The sequence below is a fragment of the Acomys minous genome (assembly GCF_964271855.1).
Source record: "Acomys minous genome assembly, chromosome: 2".
Taxonomy (NCBI): domain Eukaryota; kingdom Metazoa; phylum Chordata; class Mammalia; order Rodentia; family Muridae; genus Acomys; species Acomys minous.
Genome location: NC_140484.1, coordinates 147,811,766 through 147,831,187, shown reverse-complemented (window position 1 = coordinate 147,831,187; position 19,422 = coordinate 147,811,766). Strand labels below are relative to the sequence as shown.

The 19,422-nt window shown below is 41.4% G+C and overlaps 1 protein-coding gene across 4 annotated transcripts in view; it reads left to right on the top strand.

The window, feature by feature from the left end:
• Nucleotides 1-17,034, top strand: part of SMG1 (SMG1 nonsense mediated mRNA decay associated PI3K related kinase) — a 105,899-nt gene extending 88,865 nt beyond the window's left edge. For all 4 annotated transcript variants that reach the window (XM_084773011.1, XM_084773012.1, XM_084773013.1 and 1 more), the window contains 15 exons: nt 32-304; nt 482-716; nt 2,044-2,270; nt 2,984-3,134; nt 3,225-3,414; nt 3,574-4,043; nt 6,046-6,180; nt 8,117-8,269; nt 8,513-8,692; nt 9,332-9,559; nt 10,112-10,323; nt 10,479-10,585; nt 14,281-14,460; nt 14,542-14,648; nt 15,813-17,034. In XM_084773011.1, the coding sequence (XP_084629137.1) occupies nt 32-304; nt 482-716; nt 2,044-2,270; nt 2,984-3,134; nt 3,225-3,414; nt 3,574-4,043; nt 6,046-6,180; nt 8,117-8,269; nt 8,513-8,692; nt 9,332-9,559; nt 10,112-10,323; nt 10,479-10,585; nt 14,281-14,460; nt 14,542-14,648; nt 15,813-15,890 (2,926 nt within the window). In that variant the 3' untranslated portion in view covers nt 15,891-17,034. The remainder of the gene's footprint in view (nt 1-31; nt 305-481; nt 717-2,043; nt 2,271-2,983; nt 3,135-3,224; nt 3,415-3,573; nt 4,044-6,045; nt 6,181-8,116; nt 8,270-8,512; nt 8,693-9,331; nt 9,560-10,111; nt 10,324-10,478; nt 10,586-14,280; nt 14,461-14,541; nt 14,649-15,812) is intronic.
• Nucleotides 17,035-19,422: the final 2,388 nt, after the last annotated feature.

Sequence of the window (19,422 nt, the reverse complement as noted above, 5' to 3'; positions counted from 1 at the left end):
ATATAAACAAACATCTGTTTTATTTTTATAGATATGAAATGCAGTATGCTCCTCAGCCACCTCCAACAGTGTGTCAGTTCATCACTGCCACTGAGATGACTCTTCAGCGGTATGCAGCAGACATAAACAGCAGACTTATTAGACAAGTGGAACGCTTGAAACAGGAAGCTGTCACTGTACCAGTTTGTGAAGATCAGTTGAAAGAAATTGAGCGTTGCATTAAAGTTTTTCTTCATGAGAATGGAGAAGAGGGATCTCTCAGTCTAGCAAGTGTCATTATTTCTGCCCTTTGCACTCTTACAAGGTGAGAACTAGTGCACTTTGTACTAGATCATCTTATTGTCCCCACCTCGTATGTTTTATTTTAATTCCAAATTTAAAATACTATTAGTTTTGGTCTGCGTTAAAGTCACTTTCTTTTAGAATTGAAGTCTTCTCTAGTCTATATGCATTTAATCATCTGTTTCCATTGTCTACATAGACGCAACCTTATGATGGAAGGCGCAGCATCAAGTGCTGGGGAGCAGCTGGTTGATCTGACATCCCGAGACGGAGCCTGGTTTCTAGAGGAGCTGTGCAGTATGAGTGGAAATGTCACCTGCCTGGTGCAGTTACTGAAGCAGTGCCACCTGGTACCACAGGACCTGGATATTCCCAACCCAGTAGAAGCATCTGAAGCTGTTCATTTAGCCAATGGAGTGTATATATCCCTGCAGGTGAGCACACATGGTTCAGTTGGTAGAGTGCTTGCTTAGCATCATGAAGCCTGAGTTTGATCCCTAGAACCACATATCCAAGAGTGATGGCACATGCCTGGAGTTCCAGTATGTGAGGAAGTAGTAGCAGGAAGACAAGAAAGTTCAAGGTCCGGCTGGATAGATGGCTCAGTAGATAAGAGCACTGTCTGCTCCTCCAGAGGTCCTGAGTTCAATCCCCAGCAACCACATGGTGGCTCACAACCATCTATACTGGAATCTGATGCCCTCTTCTGGCATTCAGGTGTATATCCAGATGGAGCACTCATACATAAAATAAATAAAATTTTTAAAAATTAAAAAAAAAAAAAAATTCAAGGTCGTCTTCAGCTATGAGACCCAGTCTTAAAACAACAATAGCAAACAACCCCGAGGCAAAACATCATCAGGTGGTGTGGGTCTCGAGGAAGACATTGGCCCAAGTTTTCTAAGTAATGTTAGATATTAACATTGTCTTGTATGTTCTTAATCTGAAGAGCAATTTGACACTTGAATGTTACTTAAGCAGTCATTTAAAATGTTGCCATGGGTGGCTACATGGTGTGCATAAAGCAGAGACTGGGGTGAAGTTTATGGTTATTTTGACTGTAGAATATTGTTTAAGCAGTCATTTAAAGTAAGGATTGGGAGCCTGGCCTGGTGGCATATACCTTTTAATCCCAGCACAAAGGAGGTACAGGCAGGTGGATCTCAGTAGTTCAAGGCCAGCATGGTCTACAAACTGAGTTCCAGGACAGCTAGGGCAGTTATATAGAGAAACCCTGTCTCATAAACAAACTAAATAAATAAATAAGAGGGTTCTCAGAATGCTAACACATTTTTGTAGACTTTATACAACAGCTCTGAGACTTGGTTTTGCATAAGTTGTTACTTTTGAGATATACAGTTCTGTCTGGCCTGGATCTGGCCATGTTGCCCATGCTGGCCTTGAATTTCTGCCTCTTAGTCCCAAGGGCTAGGATTAAAGAAAGGTATGTACCACCATGCCCAACCAAACAGATTTTGCGTTTTTTGTTTGTTTTTAATTTGGGGCTTTTTGGGAGATGGGGTTTCTCTTTGTAGCCCTGGCTAGTCTGGAACTTGCCGTGTAGTGCAAGCTACTCCCAAATTTATGGCAACCTTCAAACTTGCAGCAATCTCTCAGGCTCTGCCTTTGGAGTGTTAAGATTACAAGTGTGTGCCACCATGCCCTTTGTGAGTTGGTTTTAACTTATGAGACCACATTATCAACTGTATAACTTACTTAAAGTTAGGAAAAGCATTAAAATATATATTCCTCTTTTTATAGGAATTAAATTCAAATTTCCGGCAAATAATATTCCCAGAAGCACTTAGATGTTTAATGAAGGGGGAGAGCACCTTAGAAAGTATGCTCCAAGAACTGGACAGTCTCATCGAGCAGACGACTGACGGCGTTCCTCTGCAGACTCTGGTGGAGGCGCTTCAAGCCTACTTACGAAACACAGCCATGGGGCTTGAAGAAGAAACTCATGCTCATTATATTGATGTTGCCAGGTAAATGTGCTAGCCAGCCATGTCCCGATTCTGCAGAGAGAGATGACAGGTTAGCAGTGGTGACAAGTGCCTGTAATACCAGGACTTTGGAGACTAAAGCAAGAAAAGGACATGGCCAGTTCAAGTCATCCGGTCTTTAAAAAGGAAAAGGTGGTGGGAACTAGGAGGTAGCCAGGAAATGAGATTCAGACCTCTAACCTAATTAAATTTAATTTTAATTTCTAGGGCAAATCTGATTACTGATAAATGCTTATACTTTAAAAAAAAAAAGTCCTTACTTCATAATGATTACAAATTTGTTAGAAATTTGTTAGAAATTGTCCGCAGTCCTATGTAAGGTCATCTCTATTCTGATCTTAGTATCTCTAGTCTGACCTTAGTACATGTATTCTGCCCAGTTTATGACACTTACTTCTATTATGCAGAATGCGTGTCAATTTTCATATATTATGTAGTAATTTTTTAAATGTCATTTACATTTGCATAACATTTAAATCACATAAGTAATTACTACACATTACTGTAACTGAGCTGGAATCAGTCAACTTCCTAATGGAATTGGCACTAACTACCAATTTCTTTATAATAGAGGTTCTCAGAATGCTAACACATTTCTGTAGACTTTATACAGCAGCTCTGAGTCTTGGACTTTGTATTCCCCAAACAGATTCTCCTTCAGGTGAGGATTTTAACACCATTTTCTTTTTCTCTAGAATGCTACATGCTCAGTATGGTGAATTAATCCAACCAAGAAATGGTTCAGTTGATGAAACACCAAAAATGTCAGCTGGCCAGATGCTTTTGGTAGCATTTGATGGCATGTTTGCCCAAGTTGAAACTGCTTTTGGCTTATTAGTTGAGAAGGTAAACATAAACTTTGCTTTATGAAAAGTGTAAGTGCAGTAATCATTTAATGTGAACAGTGGAAAGTGAGCATTTCTTTCATTTGCATAGTTAAACAAGATGGAAATTCCTGTTGCCTGGAGGAAGATTGACATTATTCGAGAAGCCAGGAGTACCCAAGTCAACTTTTTTGATGATGACAATCACCGACAGGTGCTAGAAGAGATTTTCTTTTTAAAAAGACTACAGACAATTAAGGAGTTCTTCAGGCTCTGTGGCACCTTCTCTAAAACATTGTCAGGTAATGCTGGCACTCTGGCTGAGGCTGTGTTCATAGTACTCTAGAGGAGACCATGGGGAAGGAGGCTTAACTTAGCTGTGCATTTGTGAACTCAAATAAGCAGTATTATCTGATCTTAATTGTTTAAGACCCATTTTAAGAAGATTTTCGTTTTTCTAGGATCAAGTTCACTTGAAGATCAGAGTTCTGTGAATGGACCTGTACAGATTGTCAACGTGAAAACCCTCTTTAGAAACTCTTGCTTCAGTGAAGACCAAATGGCCAAGCCTATCAAGGCCTTTACCGCTGACTTTGTGAGGCAGCTCTTGATAGGGCTCCCAAACCAAGCCCTGGGACTCACGCTTTGCAGCTTTATCAGTGCTCTGGGGGTAGACATCATTGCTCAGGTGGAGGCAAAGGACTTTGGTGCTGAAAGCAAAGTTTCTGTCGACGATCTGTGCAAGAAAGCTGTGGAGCACAACATCCAGGCCGGGAGGTTCTCCCAGCTGGTCATGAACAGGGCCACCGTGCTAGCCAGCTCCTACGACACAGCCTGGAAGAAGCACGACCTGGTGCGCAGGCTGGAAACCAGCATCTCCTCCTGTAAGACAAGCCTGCAGCGGGTGCAGTTGCACATTGCCATGTTCCAGGTGAGCAGTTGGCTGTGTAATTTGATTTTCCTTACATAGTTTATGCATGACAGTAGAAAGAAAAGGGTGTGAACTGTCTCAGCTGTGTCAAATCAAAGTAAATGTTTTCAAGAATTTTGTGTTTTCTTTGCAATTACTGCTTTTTTTTTAATGGAATGGAGTTTGTTTCATGTTTAAAGTTTGTTTTTTTACTTTGTTTTCAGCAAGACTGCATAATAAGCATTTTATATATTTATGTATTAAGTAACAGTGAGTGTTCTTGAAAATAGTTTGTAACAGTTGTATTTATTCAGGATGTAGGCAGGTCTGTGTCTTGCATTGTTCATTTTATAGTTAAATTTATCTCTAAGTAGTTTTCACTGATGCTCTAAACATACAATGCGTAGCTTTGGGTCTAAGGAAATCTGCCTTTATTCTTGGAAACTTCTTAAAGAAGAAGCCTGTTTTATCATGTAAACACAGACTTTGGGATAAGATAGATTTAGATTCCAACCAAACCTGACATCCCGACTGTAGGTTGAGGGTGGTGTCCCTATGGAGGATGACTATTGAGGGTCAGACAACAGTCTGAGGAAACTCAGGAATGGCTTTCTTAGGTATTCTTTAGTAAATGTAGGCTCTGGCATTGTCAACAAAGTTAAAGGCATTGGCAAATGTCAGTTTGTAGAATATGTTTTGCATAAATAGTGATTATTTGTTTATTTGGTCAGTGGAACTGTATCTTCTTCTATTCACAGTTTTATCATCACTGTTTTCTTCATGTTAGGAAAAGTAATGCATTCAACTCTAATTACATTAGTTGAATTTTAGTAGTCCCGCTTCTCGCACTTTGCCTATGGATTGGAGTGTCTGGGTAATGCTTTGACTTCTGCAAATGCTTTATGATTTGAAATACCACACCATTTGGATTTTATTTCTTTAAAAAAATCATCAGTGTTGGGGCTGGGGCTGTCGCTCACTTGCAGTTGGCAGTACACGTACAAGGCCCAGGGTACCCAGCATGAACTGCACTGGGTGTGCGCTTGCTTAGGCAGGAGATCAGAAATCAAGGTCATCTTTGGCTATATTGCAAGTTTGAGATCAGCATGGGCTACATGAGACCCTGTCTAAAATAATATTAATAATAATTAATGAAAAACCAAACACCAGCTGGGTGTGTTGGCGCACGCCTGTAGTCCAGCACTCAAGAGGCAGAGGCAGGCGGATCTCTGAGTTCAAGGCCAGCCTGGTCTACAAGGTAAGTCCAGGACAGCCAAGGATACATAGAGAAACCCTGCCTGGAAAAACCAAAAAAGAAAAGAAAGAAGGGGGGGTGGAAACCCACCAAACACCAACAATTTAAATTAACAGAAATCCTTCTATCTTTAATTCTGGTTACAGTTTTAAGCTCTTAAGCTTAATATATAACTATTGGAATATCATTTACTGGTACTATGAATTGAATCCAAGGCCTTACACATTATGTTAGGCATGTCACTAAACTAAACCCTGACTCCTGTAGAAGTTGTAGCCTAAATGACTTTTGTGTCTCTGTTTAGTCTCCTTGCCAGACACACACACACACACACACACACAAGTTTAAGGGGGTTGGTGGTGGTGTTTTGTTTTAAATCAAGCTGGTCAGGAACTTGTTAGCCTCCTGTCTCAGTGTAACAAGTACTGGAGTTGCAGGCTTTTTTTTTTTTTTTTTTTTTTTAAAACCAGACCTGAAAAGGTCAGTTGTTTTCTGGGGCATGTGCACCAAGTGTAAGACTTACCAGATCCTTTAAGAATTCCTATTTGAATGCCACATACCAGTGATCTGTGAAGCTTACCAGCGCTCTCCTCCATGTCAGGGAAATTTTCAGTTGGGTGTGGTATTTCTTGTATTCTCCCCAACTTATCGTCCCTTTAATGCAGCTTAATTTTCTGTCTTCTCCCAATCCTACCTCATGCTACTCTTCCCTTACTTATCTGAAGTTGTGTCCTGTTGGTGCTACATTCCATTTTTTCTTTACAACAGTGGCAACATGAAGACCTCCTTATCAACAGACCACAAGCCATGTCAGTCACCCCCCCTCGGTCTGCAATCCTGACCAGCATGAAGAAGAAACTGCATGCTCTCAGTCAGATTGAGACTTCAATTGGGACTGTTCAGGTATGTTTAGCTGACTTCAACTGACTTCCTACTGGCACATTCGGTTTATAGAAGTGAGTGACTAGTGACATCTGTGCCTATGTTTGGCTTCTAAACCAAAGTAATGTAATACAATCCCTTTCCACCTCCATTTTTATTTTTAAGTTCTATTTATTTATTGTTTTTGCACTATTCTGTCTGCATGTGTGCCTGCAGGCCAGAAGAGGACACCAAATCTCATTATAGATGGTTGTGAGCCACCATGTGGTTGCTGGGAATTGAACTCAGGACCTTTGGAAGAGCAGTTAGTGCTCTTAACCTCTGAGCCATCTCTCTAGCCCCATTTTTATTTTTAAAAAGTTTGTTTTTATTGAAAATAAAGTCCTGCTGGGCACTGGTAGCTCAGACCTTCAGTCCCAACACTTGGGAGGCAGAGGCAGGCAGATCACGGTGAGTCCAGGACAGCCAAGGCTACTTAGAGAAACCCTGTCTCAACCACCTCCCCTCCAGTAAAAACCAAACAAAAACAAAAACAAAAAACCATTATGAACTTCAATACCAAGACAGTATTTTTAAATTAAAGTTTTTTAAAAAGATTAATTTATTTATTATGTATACATGTTTTTGTTTTTTGTTCTTTTGTTTTTGTTTTTTTGTTTTTTTGTTTTTTTTGAGAAGGTTTCTCTGTGTGTCCTTGACTGTCCTGGACTCAATTTGTAGACCAGGCTGGCCTCGAACTCACAACAGTCCACCTGCCTCTGCCTCCTGAGTGCTGGGATTAAAGTTGCGTGCCACCACTGCCTGGCGTATACAATGTTTGAAGTGAAACTTTTGATCTTAGTTCTTTGAAGTTGCCCAGTAGCCTGCCAACTGAGCTATGTTCCAACCATGTTTCCTTCCTTCCTTCCATTTAGTTTTTGAGACAGGGTTTCTCTGTGTTCTGTATAGCCCTGTACTTTGTAGACCAGGCTGGCCTCAAATCAATAGAGATCCACCTGCATTTGCCTCCTAAGTGCTGAGATGAAAGGTTTGTGCTACCATGCCTGGCTTCTTTTCTTTGTTTTTAAACTTTATTTTTCTTGTGGTTACGTTGAACATGGAAGCAACATACAGCTCCAGCAATGTTTTTATTTTTTTATTTTTTTGAAAGATTTATTTATTACGTATACAGTGCTCTGCCTGCATATCTACCTGCACACCAGAAGAGGGCATTAGATCTCATTATAGATGGTTGTGAGCCAGCATGTGGTTGCTGGGAATTGAACTCAGGACCTTTGGAAGAGCAGTCAGTGCTATTTAACCTTTGAGCCATCTCTCCAGCCCCGTTTTTATTTTATTTATTTATTTTTCTCCCTTTGGCATAGAGAAGACAGATTCTTACCCTGTAGCCCAGGCTAACCTGGATGTGTCCATCAGCATTCGCAGTGCTGGAATTACAAGTGTGTCACCAACATACTGGGTCTGTATTTAGTTTTTGGTTTTTTCGAGACAAGGTTTCTCTGTGTAGCCTTGCCTGTCCTGGACTAACTTTGTAGACCAGGCCTGCCTCTGCCTCCCAAGTGCTGGGATTAAAGGCGTGCGCCACCACCGCCCGGCTTGTACTTAATTTTTAAAAAGCTGCTTAAAGAAAAACACTCAGGAGAGCAGAAGAAGGTGGATCTCTGTGAGTTTGAGGCCAGCCTGGTTTACAAAGCGAGTTTGAGACAGCCAAGGCTACAAATAGAAAACTCTATCTTGAAAAGCAAAACAAAACAAAAAAGTCTATCTTTGCTTACCCAGACATCTTTTGCTCTTATATACTCAAATAAAATCAAGTTGGATTCCAAAACAAAGGTGTTAGAGATGTTTTCTAAATGAAGCATGCCCACCCAGCTGCTTCTGAATCTGCTCGTACAATGCTTAACTGATACAGAGCGGGGAGTGTGGTAAGGCTCAAGGTTCATGCTGGCTTTTACAGGAGAAACTAGCAGCCCTTGAAGCAAGCATTGAGCAGCGGCTGAAGTGGGCAGGTGGTGCAAACCCTGCGCTGGCACCAGTACTACAAGATTTTGAAGCAACAATAGCTGAAAGAAGGAATCTTGTCCTCAAAGAGAGCCAGAGAGCTAACCAGGTACTACATCCTGTTCCTATCATGAAACCATTTGAATTTTGTCTTTAGGTACTTTTGGCTATCTTAGATCTAGTAAATATTGACAAAAATTAAAATATGCACTTATAGCCTTATTTGGTGTGTTTTCTCAAAGAGTCATATGTTCTCAGGACCGGTTCTAATTCACATTCTAGAAATGTGTAGTAGTGGTGTTTTTCACATAATTAGTCTTCCCCCACCCCAATGTGAGTTCTCTCTTCACAGGTCACTTTTCTCTGCAGCAATATCATTCATTTTGAAAGCCTACGAACAAGAACTGCAGAAGCCTTAAGCCTGGATGCTTCCTTATTTGAACTAATCAAACGGTGTCAGCAGATGTGTTCATTTGCATCACAGTTCAACAGTTCAGTTTCTGAGCTAGAGCTTCGTTTATTACAGAGAGTGGTGAGTCTTGTGGGAGCAGCTAACTGCTAGTGTTTAAAATGATTAGGCCAGAAACCTAATTAAAGTTATGTTATTGAAGGCTGTACGGATGTAACAAATTGTTACAGGGATGCAGTGATAATTAAATCTTGTTTTTAACTTCCATGGAACTTAACTGTTCACTAATATGTTGAATGAAAAAGATGCTTATGGCTTATGTGTAAGTTCTGAAGGGGAGAAAGTGTGTGCCGTGTGCTGTGAGAGTGGAGCAGACTGGATTGAGACGGATGCTAGAAAGGTGATATAAGCCTGAGCATACCAAATTACTGCACTCAGTGTCCTCCCTGAGTGTTGTATTTAGACTGTTTTAGGGAGTTCTATCTTCATTTCAGAGAGGAATGTGGGGTAAGTTTAAGGACCTGGTTTTATATACTTGTCATTCCCGTTGTATTACTGGTTTTACATTTCAAGCATTTATGTTCTGTATGATTATGCAGAAAAATGAGAATTCTTCATGTAGACCTGAAATTGTTAAGTATAATGCCTTCTAAGTATCATCAACTGATACACAGGGCCAGTAGTGGAGTTTGTATCTCTTGCTAATGGTGGTAATAGAACTTACTCACTTATTCTAACTGAATTAATGCTTATTGTATTTAGGACACAACTCTTGAACATCCTATTGGCAGTTCTGAGTGGCTTCTGTCAGCTCATAAACAGTTGACCCAAGATATGTCCACCCAAAGGGCTGTTCAGACAGAGAAGGAACAACAGATAGAGACCATCTGTGAGACCATCCAGAGCCTAGTAGACAGCGTAAAAACTGTGCTCACAGGTCACAACCGGCAGCTTGGAGATGTAAAGCATCTCCTGAAAGCCATGGCTAAGGTAATGCATCCCACTGGCGTAGTTTCCTATTTTAAGACATAAGCTTTATGGAAAGATGTGACACTTCGTAATTTACATTTTGTAATTTCTTTGTAACCATCAAAATGTATTTTCATTAACTTAACTTTTAAAGCAGACGTTCTGATTTTTATACAGAATCTGAGGCTTACATTGGTTAACTTAGTGTTGTGGAGTTGGTATTTTGGTTTTCAGTCTTTTCTTCTCCACCTGTATCTCCAAACATACATAGCTTGCCTCCAAAGTTAATGAACTCCTGCACCCTACTCAGCCTGGTTAATAAGGGGATCCATTCCCAGAAAAGGCTAAGTTACTTCATTATAAATTAGGTTGGACATTAGTTTTGGTATTTCTTTTTATTTGGTGCTGTAAACCAAGACCCTATTATAAAGAAAAAAAGAAAACTGGCCTATAGTAAGCAGATCAAACAATGACAGTTAGATCATAAGCACCTCTTAATCAAGAGGTGGCTGCCTTGAGAGGAGTTGCTGGAACAAACAAGACTGTTCCTAATGGCTTATGCATTGGTGACAGGACGAAGAGGCTGCTCTAGCTGATGCTGAAGATATCCCCTATGAGAGCAGTGTCAGGCAGTTCCTGGCTGAATATAAATCATGGCAAGACAACATTCAGACGGTTTTGTTCACATTAGTCCAGGCCATGGGTCAGGTTCGAAGTCAAGAACATGTTGAAATGTTACAGGAAATCACTCCCACCTTGAAAGAACTGAAGACACAAAGCCAGAGGTAAGAATGCTTTCTGGCTGACTTCCATGAAGCAGAAGCAAAGCATGAGAAGTGTGTGTCTTGTGGTTTTTATTTCCAGTTTTGCTCATGTATTTGTAAATAGCTATGTGGTAAAGCATTCCATAAATAAATATTTCATAAATTTTGTATTTCAGTATCTATAATAATTTAGTGAGTTTTGCATCACCCTTAGTCACCGACGCAGCAAACGAGTGTTCAAGTCCAACATCATCTGCTCCTTACCAGCCATCTTTTGCTGCAGGTATGAAAGAGGCCGGATCTTGATGTGTTGACAGTTTATATACACAGGTTTAGGAGTTCAGTTATGGGTGAAAGTTTATTATGTTTATAGTCACTGCATTTTTAGAAGGGCTTTCTTTAGCATTGTCACATACCAAGCTCAATTATCATTAAAAGAACTTAGCAAGATAATAGAAATACCTGTATTTAAATACTCGTTAAAAAAAAAACTTAGCTAGGTGGTGGCGGTGGTGGCAGCGCACACCTTTAATCCTAGGTAGATGCAGGGGGATCTCTTGAGTTCAAGGCCAGCCTGGTCTACAGAGCAAGTTCTGGGACAGCCAAGGCTACACAGAGAAACCCCATCTCAGAAAAACAAAGAGCCAGGCATGGTAGGTAGTGCATGCTTCTAATGTCTGAACTACGGCCTGCACTGGGGAGAGTGAGGCAGGAGGATTGTGAGTTTAAGGTAAGCCTGGGCTAATAGTTAAGACTGTCTCCAAAAAATTAAACAAACAAAGGAACCAGGGAGATGGTTAAGAGTGCTTGCCAGTCTTGCAGAAGACTGAATTCAGTTTCTAACTTCACCTCCAAGAGATATGATGCCTTCATTGGGCCACCTCCCCCCTCCCCTGACACACACACAGGGAGGGAGGGAGGGAAGGAGAGAAAAAAATGAAATAAAATCTTTAAAGTAAACGAACCCCCCCCCCCAAAATCAGCAAATTGGGTGAGTTTTAATACTGTTTTGTATTTAAAATGGATGGATTAATTTCACTTACAAAGAATAACTAATGTCAAGCATGGTGGTACATACCTATAATCCTAGTACTTGGGAAGCCAAAACAGAAGGCTTATAAGTTGGGCCTAAATAATCTCAAATTCCCCTCCCTCCCTCCCTTATTTTATTTATTCATTTATTTGTCAGTTTGTTTTAAGATGGCATCTCTACATAACTCTGGCTGTCCTTGCACACTCTAGGTAGACCAGGATAGCCTTGAACATACAGATATTATCCACCTTCCTCTGACTCCCTATATTTTAAGGCATCTGCCACATGCCCAGCTTTAACCTTTTAATTTTATAATTTAAAATTTTATTTTTGTTGGGGCCTTTAGAATGATAGAGTAACAATAGAAAAATCTTTTTGCAGTCTTCCATTCCAAATTAAGGCATGAAAACTACATATTTATATGATTATCTATATGGTTTTATATATACACATTATATATATTTATATATATATATTAATATACACATTGTGTGTGTGTGTATACATACATACACATTAGCACATAGACATCAGCATTATTTTGTCTTTTCCCAGTTAATGTTAAATTGGGAATTGCTTGATGTAAAGTTTATATATTTTTTTGAAAAGTACATTATTCTATGTCAATACTTACTAATTTTAAAAGACAGCATCTCACTGCTAAGCCCTGGGTGGCCTAGAGCACACAGAGCTCTTCTTCTGCCTCCTGGGAGCTGGAATTGAAGGTGTGGCCACCAGTTCATCTTTTCTTCCCTGTGTTTTTGCTACTGTCTGCTTCTCCTTCACTAGTGTGTTTGGGCCATGTTGTTTCCCCTACTCCAACTCCTTACTCACAGACTTCCTCCCTTCATACCCCAACTACATGTTTTTATTCTTTTAAAAATAAAAAAGATGCCAGGTGGTGTTGGCACACACCTTTAATCCCAGCACTTGGGAGGCAGAGGCAGGTGGATTTCTGAGTTCAAGGCCAGCCTGGTCTACAAGGAGAGTCCAGATAGTCAAGGCTACAGAGAAACCCTGTCTTGAAAAACCAATAAAATAAAAAAGATGGGGGCTGGAGAGATGGCTCAGAGGTTAAGAGCACTGACCTTCCAGAGGTCCTGAGTTCAATTCCCAGCAACCACATGGTGGCTCACAACTATCTATAACGTGATCTGATGCCCTCAAGCAGAGCACTGTATACATAATAATTAAAAAATTAAATTAAATTAAAAAGGTACAGCTGGATGTGGTGGCTCATGCCTTTAATCCCAGCACCCAGAGAGGCAGAGGCGGGCAGATCTCTGTGAGTTGCGTTCTAGGCCAACCTGGTCTACAAAGCTACACAGAGAAACCTTGTCTCAAAAACATGGATGGATAACAAACAAAAGCGCACACACACAAAACCAAAAACCAAATGAAACAAAATACTCTGAACTATAATGCATTAGCCCTGTTGTCATCGTCATCCATCATGTCTGGCTTGTGCAGTCTCTGTGCATAGATCCCTGAGTCTTGAAGGCAGGAGTGTGATGCAGTTAGTGTTGAATGCTCAGTTTCTCGTTCTCTGGTGTGCAATTGTGGGTCTCTGTTAATTAACCATTTACTTCAAGACAGTGCTTTGCTGATACTGTTGAGTGATGGTTGATCTGGGTCTCTGTTATGTGTGGAGGCTATGGCATTCCTGGAGAGCCATTCTGTAGTTACCAGAGAGTTGCCTAGGAATTGAGCTTGTCTGGAAGAAATGATTGATTTAGAAAGGTGATGAGGAAACTCCCCTACCCCCCCCCCCCTTAAGATGTTTAAATGTAATGTTTGAATGTTTTGCCTTCATTGTGCACCGTATAGGTGCTTGTGCCCCCAGAGGTCAGAAGACGGCATCTCAGGTATCCTGGAGTTCCATTTACCAGTGTTTGTAAGCCATCATGTGGGTATTGGGAGTTGAACCAGATCCCTTTAAAAACAGGACGTAATTTAAAACTGCTGAGCTGTGTCTCTGTAAATTTTTTCCCCTTACTTTGTAGACCAGGCTGGCCTTGAACTCACAGAGATCACCTGCCTCTGCCTCTCGAGTGTTGGTATTAAAGGTGTGCACCGCCTTACCTCCCTAATTTTTAAGGAACATTTTTTGTGATGGGTTAGTGTCTGTCTGTCTCTGTGTCTCCCCCACCCCCTATATGCATTCCAGCATTCAATCTTGAATGTCATTCACCTTTTTTTTTTCCTAAAGAATTTATTTTTTTATATATGGATGTTTGTTCCTGCAGTGCCCAGGGAGGCAGGGAGAAAGTGTTGGATTCCCTGGAGCTGGAGTTACAGACAGTTGTGAGCTGCCATGTAGTGCTGGGAATTGAGCTGTTGTCCTCTGGAACAGCAGCCTGTGCATTTAACTGCTGAGCCATCTCTCCAGTTCCCTACAAGACAAGGTCTCTCACTGGCACCTGGGGCTCACAGATTGGCTGACCAATGAGCCTTGAAAATCCACTTGTCACAGCTTCTCTGCACTGTAATTACAAGTACACCTGGCCTTGTAATCCCTAACTGAAGCATTGCTTATCAATGTTAGTATTTTATCATTGCATAGTGAAGGTGCTTATGTTGTACAGATTCATATATTGAGAGTCCCACTGTTAAGGCTTGCTTTTTTAGAAAGATAATTGTTATGTCAAGGGATAAGGGCTTTCTGTTTTCTAGACAGGGTTTCTCTGTGTATTGCGGCTATCCTGAAACTTGCTCTACAGACCAGGCTAGCCTCACATTCAGAGATGTGCTTTCCTCTCCCTCCCAAGTACTAGAAGTAAAGGCATGGATCGCCACCCCGGGATAGGACTTTAACATTATAAAATCAAGTTCATTCTCAAGGATAAGTACTGTGGAGTACTTGTTACCAGCCATGTGCCACCATCCCTCACCCCCAGTTTCTATGTGTGTGCAAATTGGGCCACCTTTTTCCCCCCCCTCTTTAGCGGTCCGGAGTAACACTGGCCAGAAGACTCAGCCTGATGTTATGTCTCAGAATGCTAAAAAGCTGATTCAGAAAAATCTGGCTACATCAGCAGATACTCCACCAAGCACCATCCCAGGGACTGGCAAGAGCATCGCTTGTAGTCCCAAAAAGGCCGTCCGAGACCCTAAAACTGGGAAAGGTAATCAGTTGGAATATGGATGCCTTATAACTGTATACTACACAAAGATTGGTTTGACTTACATGTGTCATTGTTTCATAGCTGTGCAAGAGAGAAACTCCTATGCAGTGAGTGTGTGGAAGAGAGTGAAAGCCAAGCTGGAGGGCCGAGATGTTGATCCAAATAGGAGGATGTCAGTTGCTGAGCAGGTGACTATTTTTTAAGCTTAAGCTATGTAATAATGCTGCTGGTAGGTTCAAGGATATCATTTTTCCATTTTCTTTTTTTTTTTTTTCTTCTTCCATTTTCTTATTTTATCAAGAAATACATAGGCCCTTGGCCTAGCTGGTTGGCTCAGTGGGTAAGGACACTTGCCACAAAGCCTGACAACCTAAGTTCAATCTCCAGATTCATATGGTAGAATAAATATTGCCAACTCAATTTGTCCTCTTACTTCCATATGTGTGTTCACACACCCACACTGAGTAAATGTTAATAAAAAGGTAAATCAGCCCTTACTCCTGCATTTAGGAGTCAGAAGGTTATTAGGAAGGCTGCTTTGCAGTTGTCAAAGGCTCACTACTTAATATTTTCCTTTCAGGTAGCCTCTTCCATAGAAATGTAAGCTATATGACTACTTTAATCATCCAATAAACTCAACTTAATTCTCACTTTAAAGATTCTGAAAGTTTCAGATGAAGGGAGGATGACAGGTTTTGGAGGCATAAACCCCCCACCCACCACCCACCCTGTTTCTCTGTGTAGCCCTGGCTGTCCTGGACTCACTTTGTACACCAGGCTGGCCTAGAACTCACAGCGATCCACCTGCTTCTGCCTCCCAAATGCTGAGATTACAGATGCACGCCACTGTGCCTGGCTATGGTGTACACTGTTTGTATCGTTTTTTGGCCAGAGTTTCCTCCTGTTACTAGTTTTGTCTGTATGACACCCCCCCACCCCCCATCCACTGAGTCATTGAACTCCCAGCTGTTTATTTTGCAAAATGTTTGAAGTCTCAGAAAAGTTGTAGGGAATGCCATACTTTTTGCCTAAACTAGCCACTTCTTGCCCATTTGCGTCATTGCTTTGTTCTAAGTGGAACATTTCATGGCATAACTCTGAGAGCAAATGGTGGTGAGGGGTAGGTAGGCTTCTTAGGATCCCTAAGGTCCTAAGGGTTCTGGCTTTCCTAAAACCCCTGCCTGTGGTGGCCATATAGAGTGCTGCTTCTTTCCACCAGAGTGCTTGCTCTTCCTTTGGGTGATTCAGTTGACTAGAAACTTACTCTTAAGACAACTCATGCAATTTGTATATGAGGTGTGACCTTTCAAGTTCTCAGTGATTTTTCAATTCTGTCCTACCTATGTTCACAGGTTGACTATGTCATTAAGGAAGCAACTAATCTAGATAACTTGGCTCAGCTGTATGAAGGTTGGACAGCCTGGGTGTGAATGGCAACACAGTAGATGAGTCTGGTTAAGCGAGGTCAGACATCCACCAGAATCAACTCAGCCTCAGGCATCCAGAGCCACATCACAGTCGGTGGTGATGCAACTGGGGGCTTACTCTGAGGAAACCTAGGAAATCTCGGTGTACTAGGAAGTGAATCCTGCAGGACAGCTGCACTCAGGGATACGCCCAACACCATGGCCAGGGTCAAAGGTGAAGAAAGCAAGCTCACTGCCTGCACACGGAGATTGTCTTTCTGCCACAGAACAGCTGCAAACGTGTCAGGAGGTTAGCTGAGAAAGAAATCGGGCTGCTGCGGAGCACAGAGTGACTTGGAACTCCATTCCACCTGACCCTGTGTGAACAATCCAGGAAAACAAACCCGCTCAGAAACACAGAGAACTGGGGCCGCGAAGAATTCACAGCCACGGAAGAGGTGATGCATTCAGAATCTCGGGAAACGTTTGCCGCTCGGCAACAGTACTGGTTGGGTTGACCAGTTAAGTACCAAAAGGCTATGCTGTATGAATTTTAGAAGTGGACTGAGAAAATGGAGAGCAGTGTAACAGACACACTACAGTGGAGGAAATGACTTCTGAAATGAAGGGAAAGCACCCATGGATCCCACTCCTTCCCATCGCTTACCTGTTTCCCCGCTCCCTATTGACCCGCTCTGGTAGATTAGCCAGCTGTCAAACACACTTTTATTTCAATCCTTACACTTCATAAACTTTTGTCTCCTCCACACTGTTACGCTATTTGGAGACAGAAACAGGAGCTTCTCCAAATCCAGTGAAAACATGGAAAATTCAAAGGATTGTTTAAAGGTGTGATCATCACATACAAGATTTAACTGGTTATTTCAGTCATATCTGTGACTCTTATCATGTACAGTTCAGAATTGTCACTGTGCATCCGAACGTGATGAGTCTAACAGACACTGATTTCATGTGCACTCCCCTCTGCTTACAGTGTGCATTTTTTGGAGGTCATTCAAATTTTCCTTCTTCTGTGATTGCTGTAGTTTCTTTCATAGAAAGTAGCTGATCTGATGTAATCTTTTACCTTTTAAACAACCAGGATAGAGAACCTATTGGAGTTTGCATTGTTGATGACAGGTTCACAATAAAGTGATGTTCTGGTGGAGGTAGAGTGAAATGTTTTTTAATTGAGTTTTCTCATTGATACTTTTAATTTACGAAGTGTTATTTTCTTTTATGTTTCAGGGTGTAAATTAAAGGTTTGCCTGCCATTTGGGGGTTTGCTAGTGCTGCCCACCAGCACCTCTGAGCGTGGTGGGCAGTCTGTGAGGGGCTTGTTTGCCTTCTGCATCTTTTCATGGCTTGCTGTTTGTTGAGTGATGAGCCTAGTGAGTCACGATCAAGGCACCCTTCAGTTTAGCATTTTCAGTACTCACTCCTGATCCTCAATAGACGTCCAGACTAGAATAGAGCTAAAAATCACGTATCAACAGAGTAGCGCACAGTATTTTAAGTCTGATTTCCCTACATTTTAGCAACTAATGTGGTGGCTACTTATCTTTGCTAGCCTCTACACACAAGCCTCAAGGGCCCTATGGAAACACTCCATGTGGCTCTGGGCTCTTCTCTAAAAGCTACGAGTTGAATTCTAATCCTTACAGGATGGATGCCATTGTTAAGTCAGCACTTTCTTAATTATGAGTGTTGGAAGATGCTGTTTTCAGTTTCCACGTGTCCAATGACAAAGAATCTAGCACGTTGCATTTGATTTTGAGCCTTATTTTTACAAAACACCCTAGTTGGAATATTAATGCCATACTGTGTTTTGCATGCTGCTTTCTTCCCTAGAGGCATTGAGGGTAACTGTACTTGGTAACTTTTGCACTCTCATAATGTGTCGTTTTCAGCCATTCTTCATGCCAGGAAGAACTTTTGTCACGATGATAAAACCAGCTGAAACTTCTTTGTCCCGTGGGTAGGTTGTGGTAGTGGTCAGAAATGGCTTCTGCTTTGGTAATAGGTGACATTTATTCTCTAGGAGTTTCAGGCATCACAGGTACCTGGCATCTGAATCCAAACAGAAATAAGACAGCTTAGAAAAAAAGAAGAAGAAAAAAAAAAAAAACCAAAAAATTAAAATGTGCCTCTGGTGAAGTATCCTTTTTTTCTTTTAAACTGGTCATTGAGAGAAAGAGTAATGCATGATTATAGGGCAGATAAGAGGACTTCAAAGAACCAAGGACTTCAAAGCTTGCTGCTCACTGCACTCTAGATAAAACCCTCATTTGTATGGTTTGGCTTCCTGTGCAAATAGCCTTGCAAGCTGAACTTTTATAAGGAGCTTCCGGTGGAAAAACAGGGCCCATGGGGGATTGTCTTATGAAATCATGTAGAGTGCTGTAGTTTTGAAGTCATACTTTTTTTTTGGTGACAAAATACCTGTGGAAAACCAGGGATATTTTCTGTTTTTCCCTAACCCTTTCTCACCTTACTCTCCCCTACTCCCTCCTTCTGTCTTCCTTTGCTCCACTCTTTAGGGTCCAGGGAGTGCAGAGCAACCATACAGACAACCTCTTCTGTTTCAGGTTACCCTCGAGACTGAAATGCATTGCAGTTAGTGTCTTTAGTTAGGTAGTCCTCCAACCCCAAGTGGCTTCCTACCAAGCCGAAGCCTCGTACTTAGGAAGCTGTTTGTTTCTTTACCAAAGTGTCTTGTTTCTGTTTCTGGTCATGAGCTGATTACACAGTTTGCTAGATGATTTCTTTTGACACTGGTGGTGAATTCTTTTGAGGTGTGAGATTTCTGTGTGAAACTGATAGGTTTTAATCTACTTTCTTAAGTAGCTGATTGAGAGCTCATATCCCAAGTTCAGGGTGAGAGCTTGTAATACAGAGGAAAAACTCCCTTCACTTTGCCCTTAACACTTGCCTCTGTTACCTAAGGTTCGTTAGTTTTAATATCATCCAATGTTTGGTGTTGTCTGCATTGTTTTTTGTTCTAAATGTGGTTGTTCCAATGTGTGAAATTTAAGGAAAGAGCCATTTAATAAATGCCAAGCAGGGCAATGCAAGTACAGCCAAATATTAGAGTTGGTGTGCAGTCTTAGGTCCTTTTTAATCTGGGGTATTATAGGCAGTACTTTAAATCAGAGTCTTCCTGGCCTATTTCCCTCCACCTTTTTGTAATTACTTGGGGGCTTACTTGTGCAGTACTAAGATCAAAGGAGCTGGTTCTTCTTTTCTCCCAATTCTTTCTTAGTAACGAACACACCTACAACTAGCCTGCTATTCCTATTTATACACAGCAGATACCAGTGCTGTGCTATTAGCTGGATTTCCTGCAGTGCAGGGATGGAACCTTGCACGAGCTAGGCAAGCGCTCTACTGAGCTACGGACATCCTAGCCCTTAGATCTAGCACCCTGAGACATCTTTGTTTTACATGTGTTCAGATGAGGACGAAAACCAACATTGTTTTGTGTCTTGTTGAATTTATAAAATGCCAGTAATTTAGAATCCCCACTCACCCCCAAATCAAGGAGGCAAAAATAATG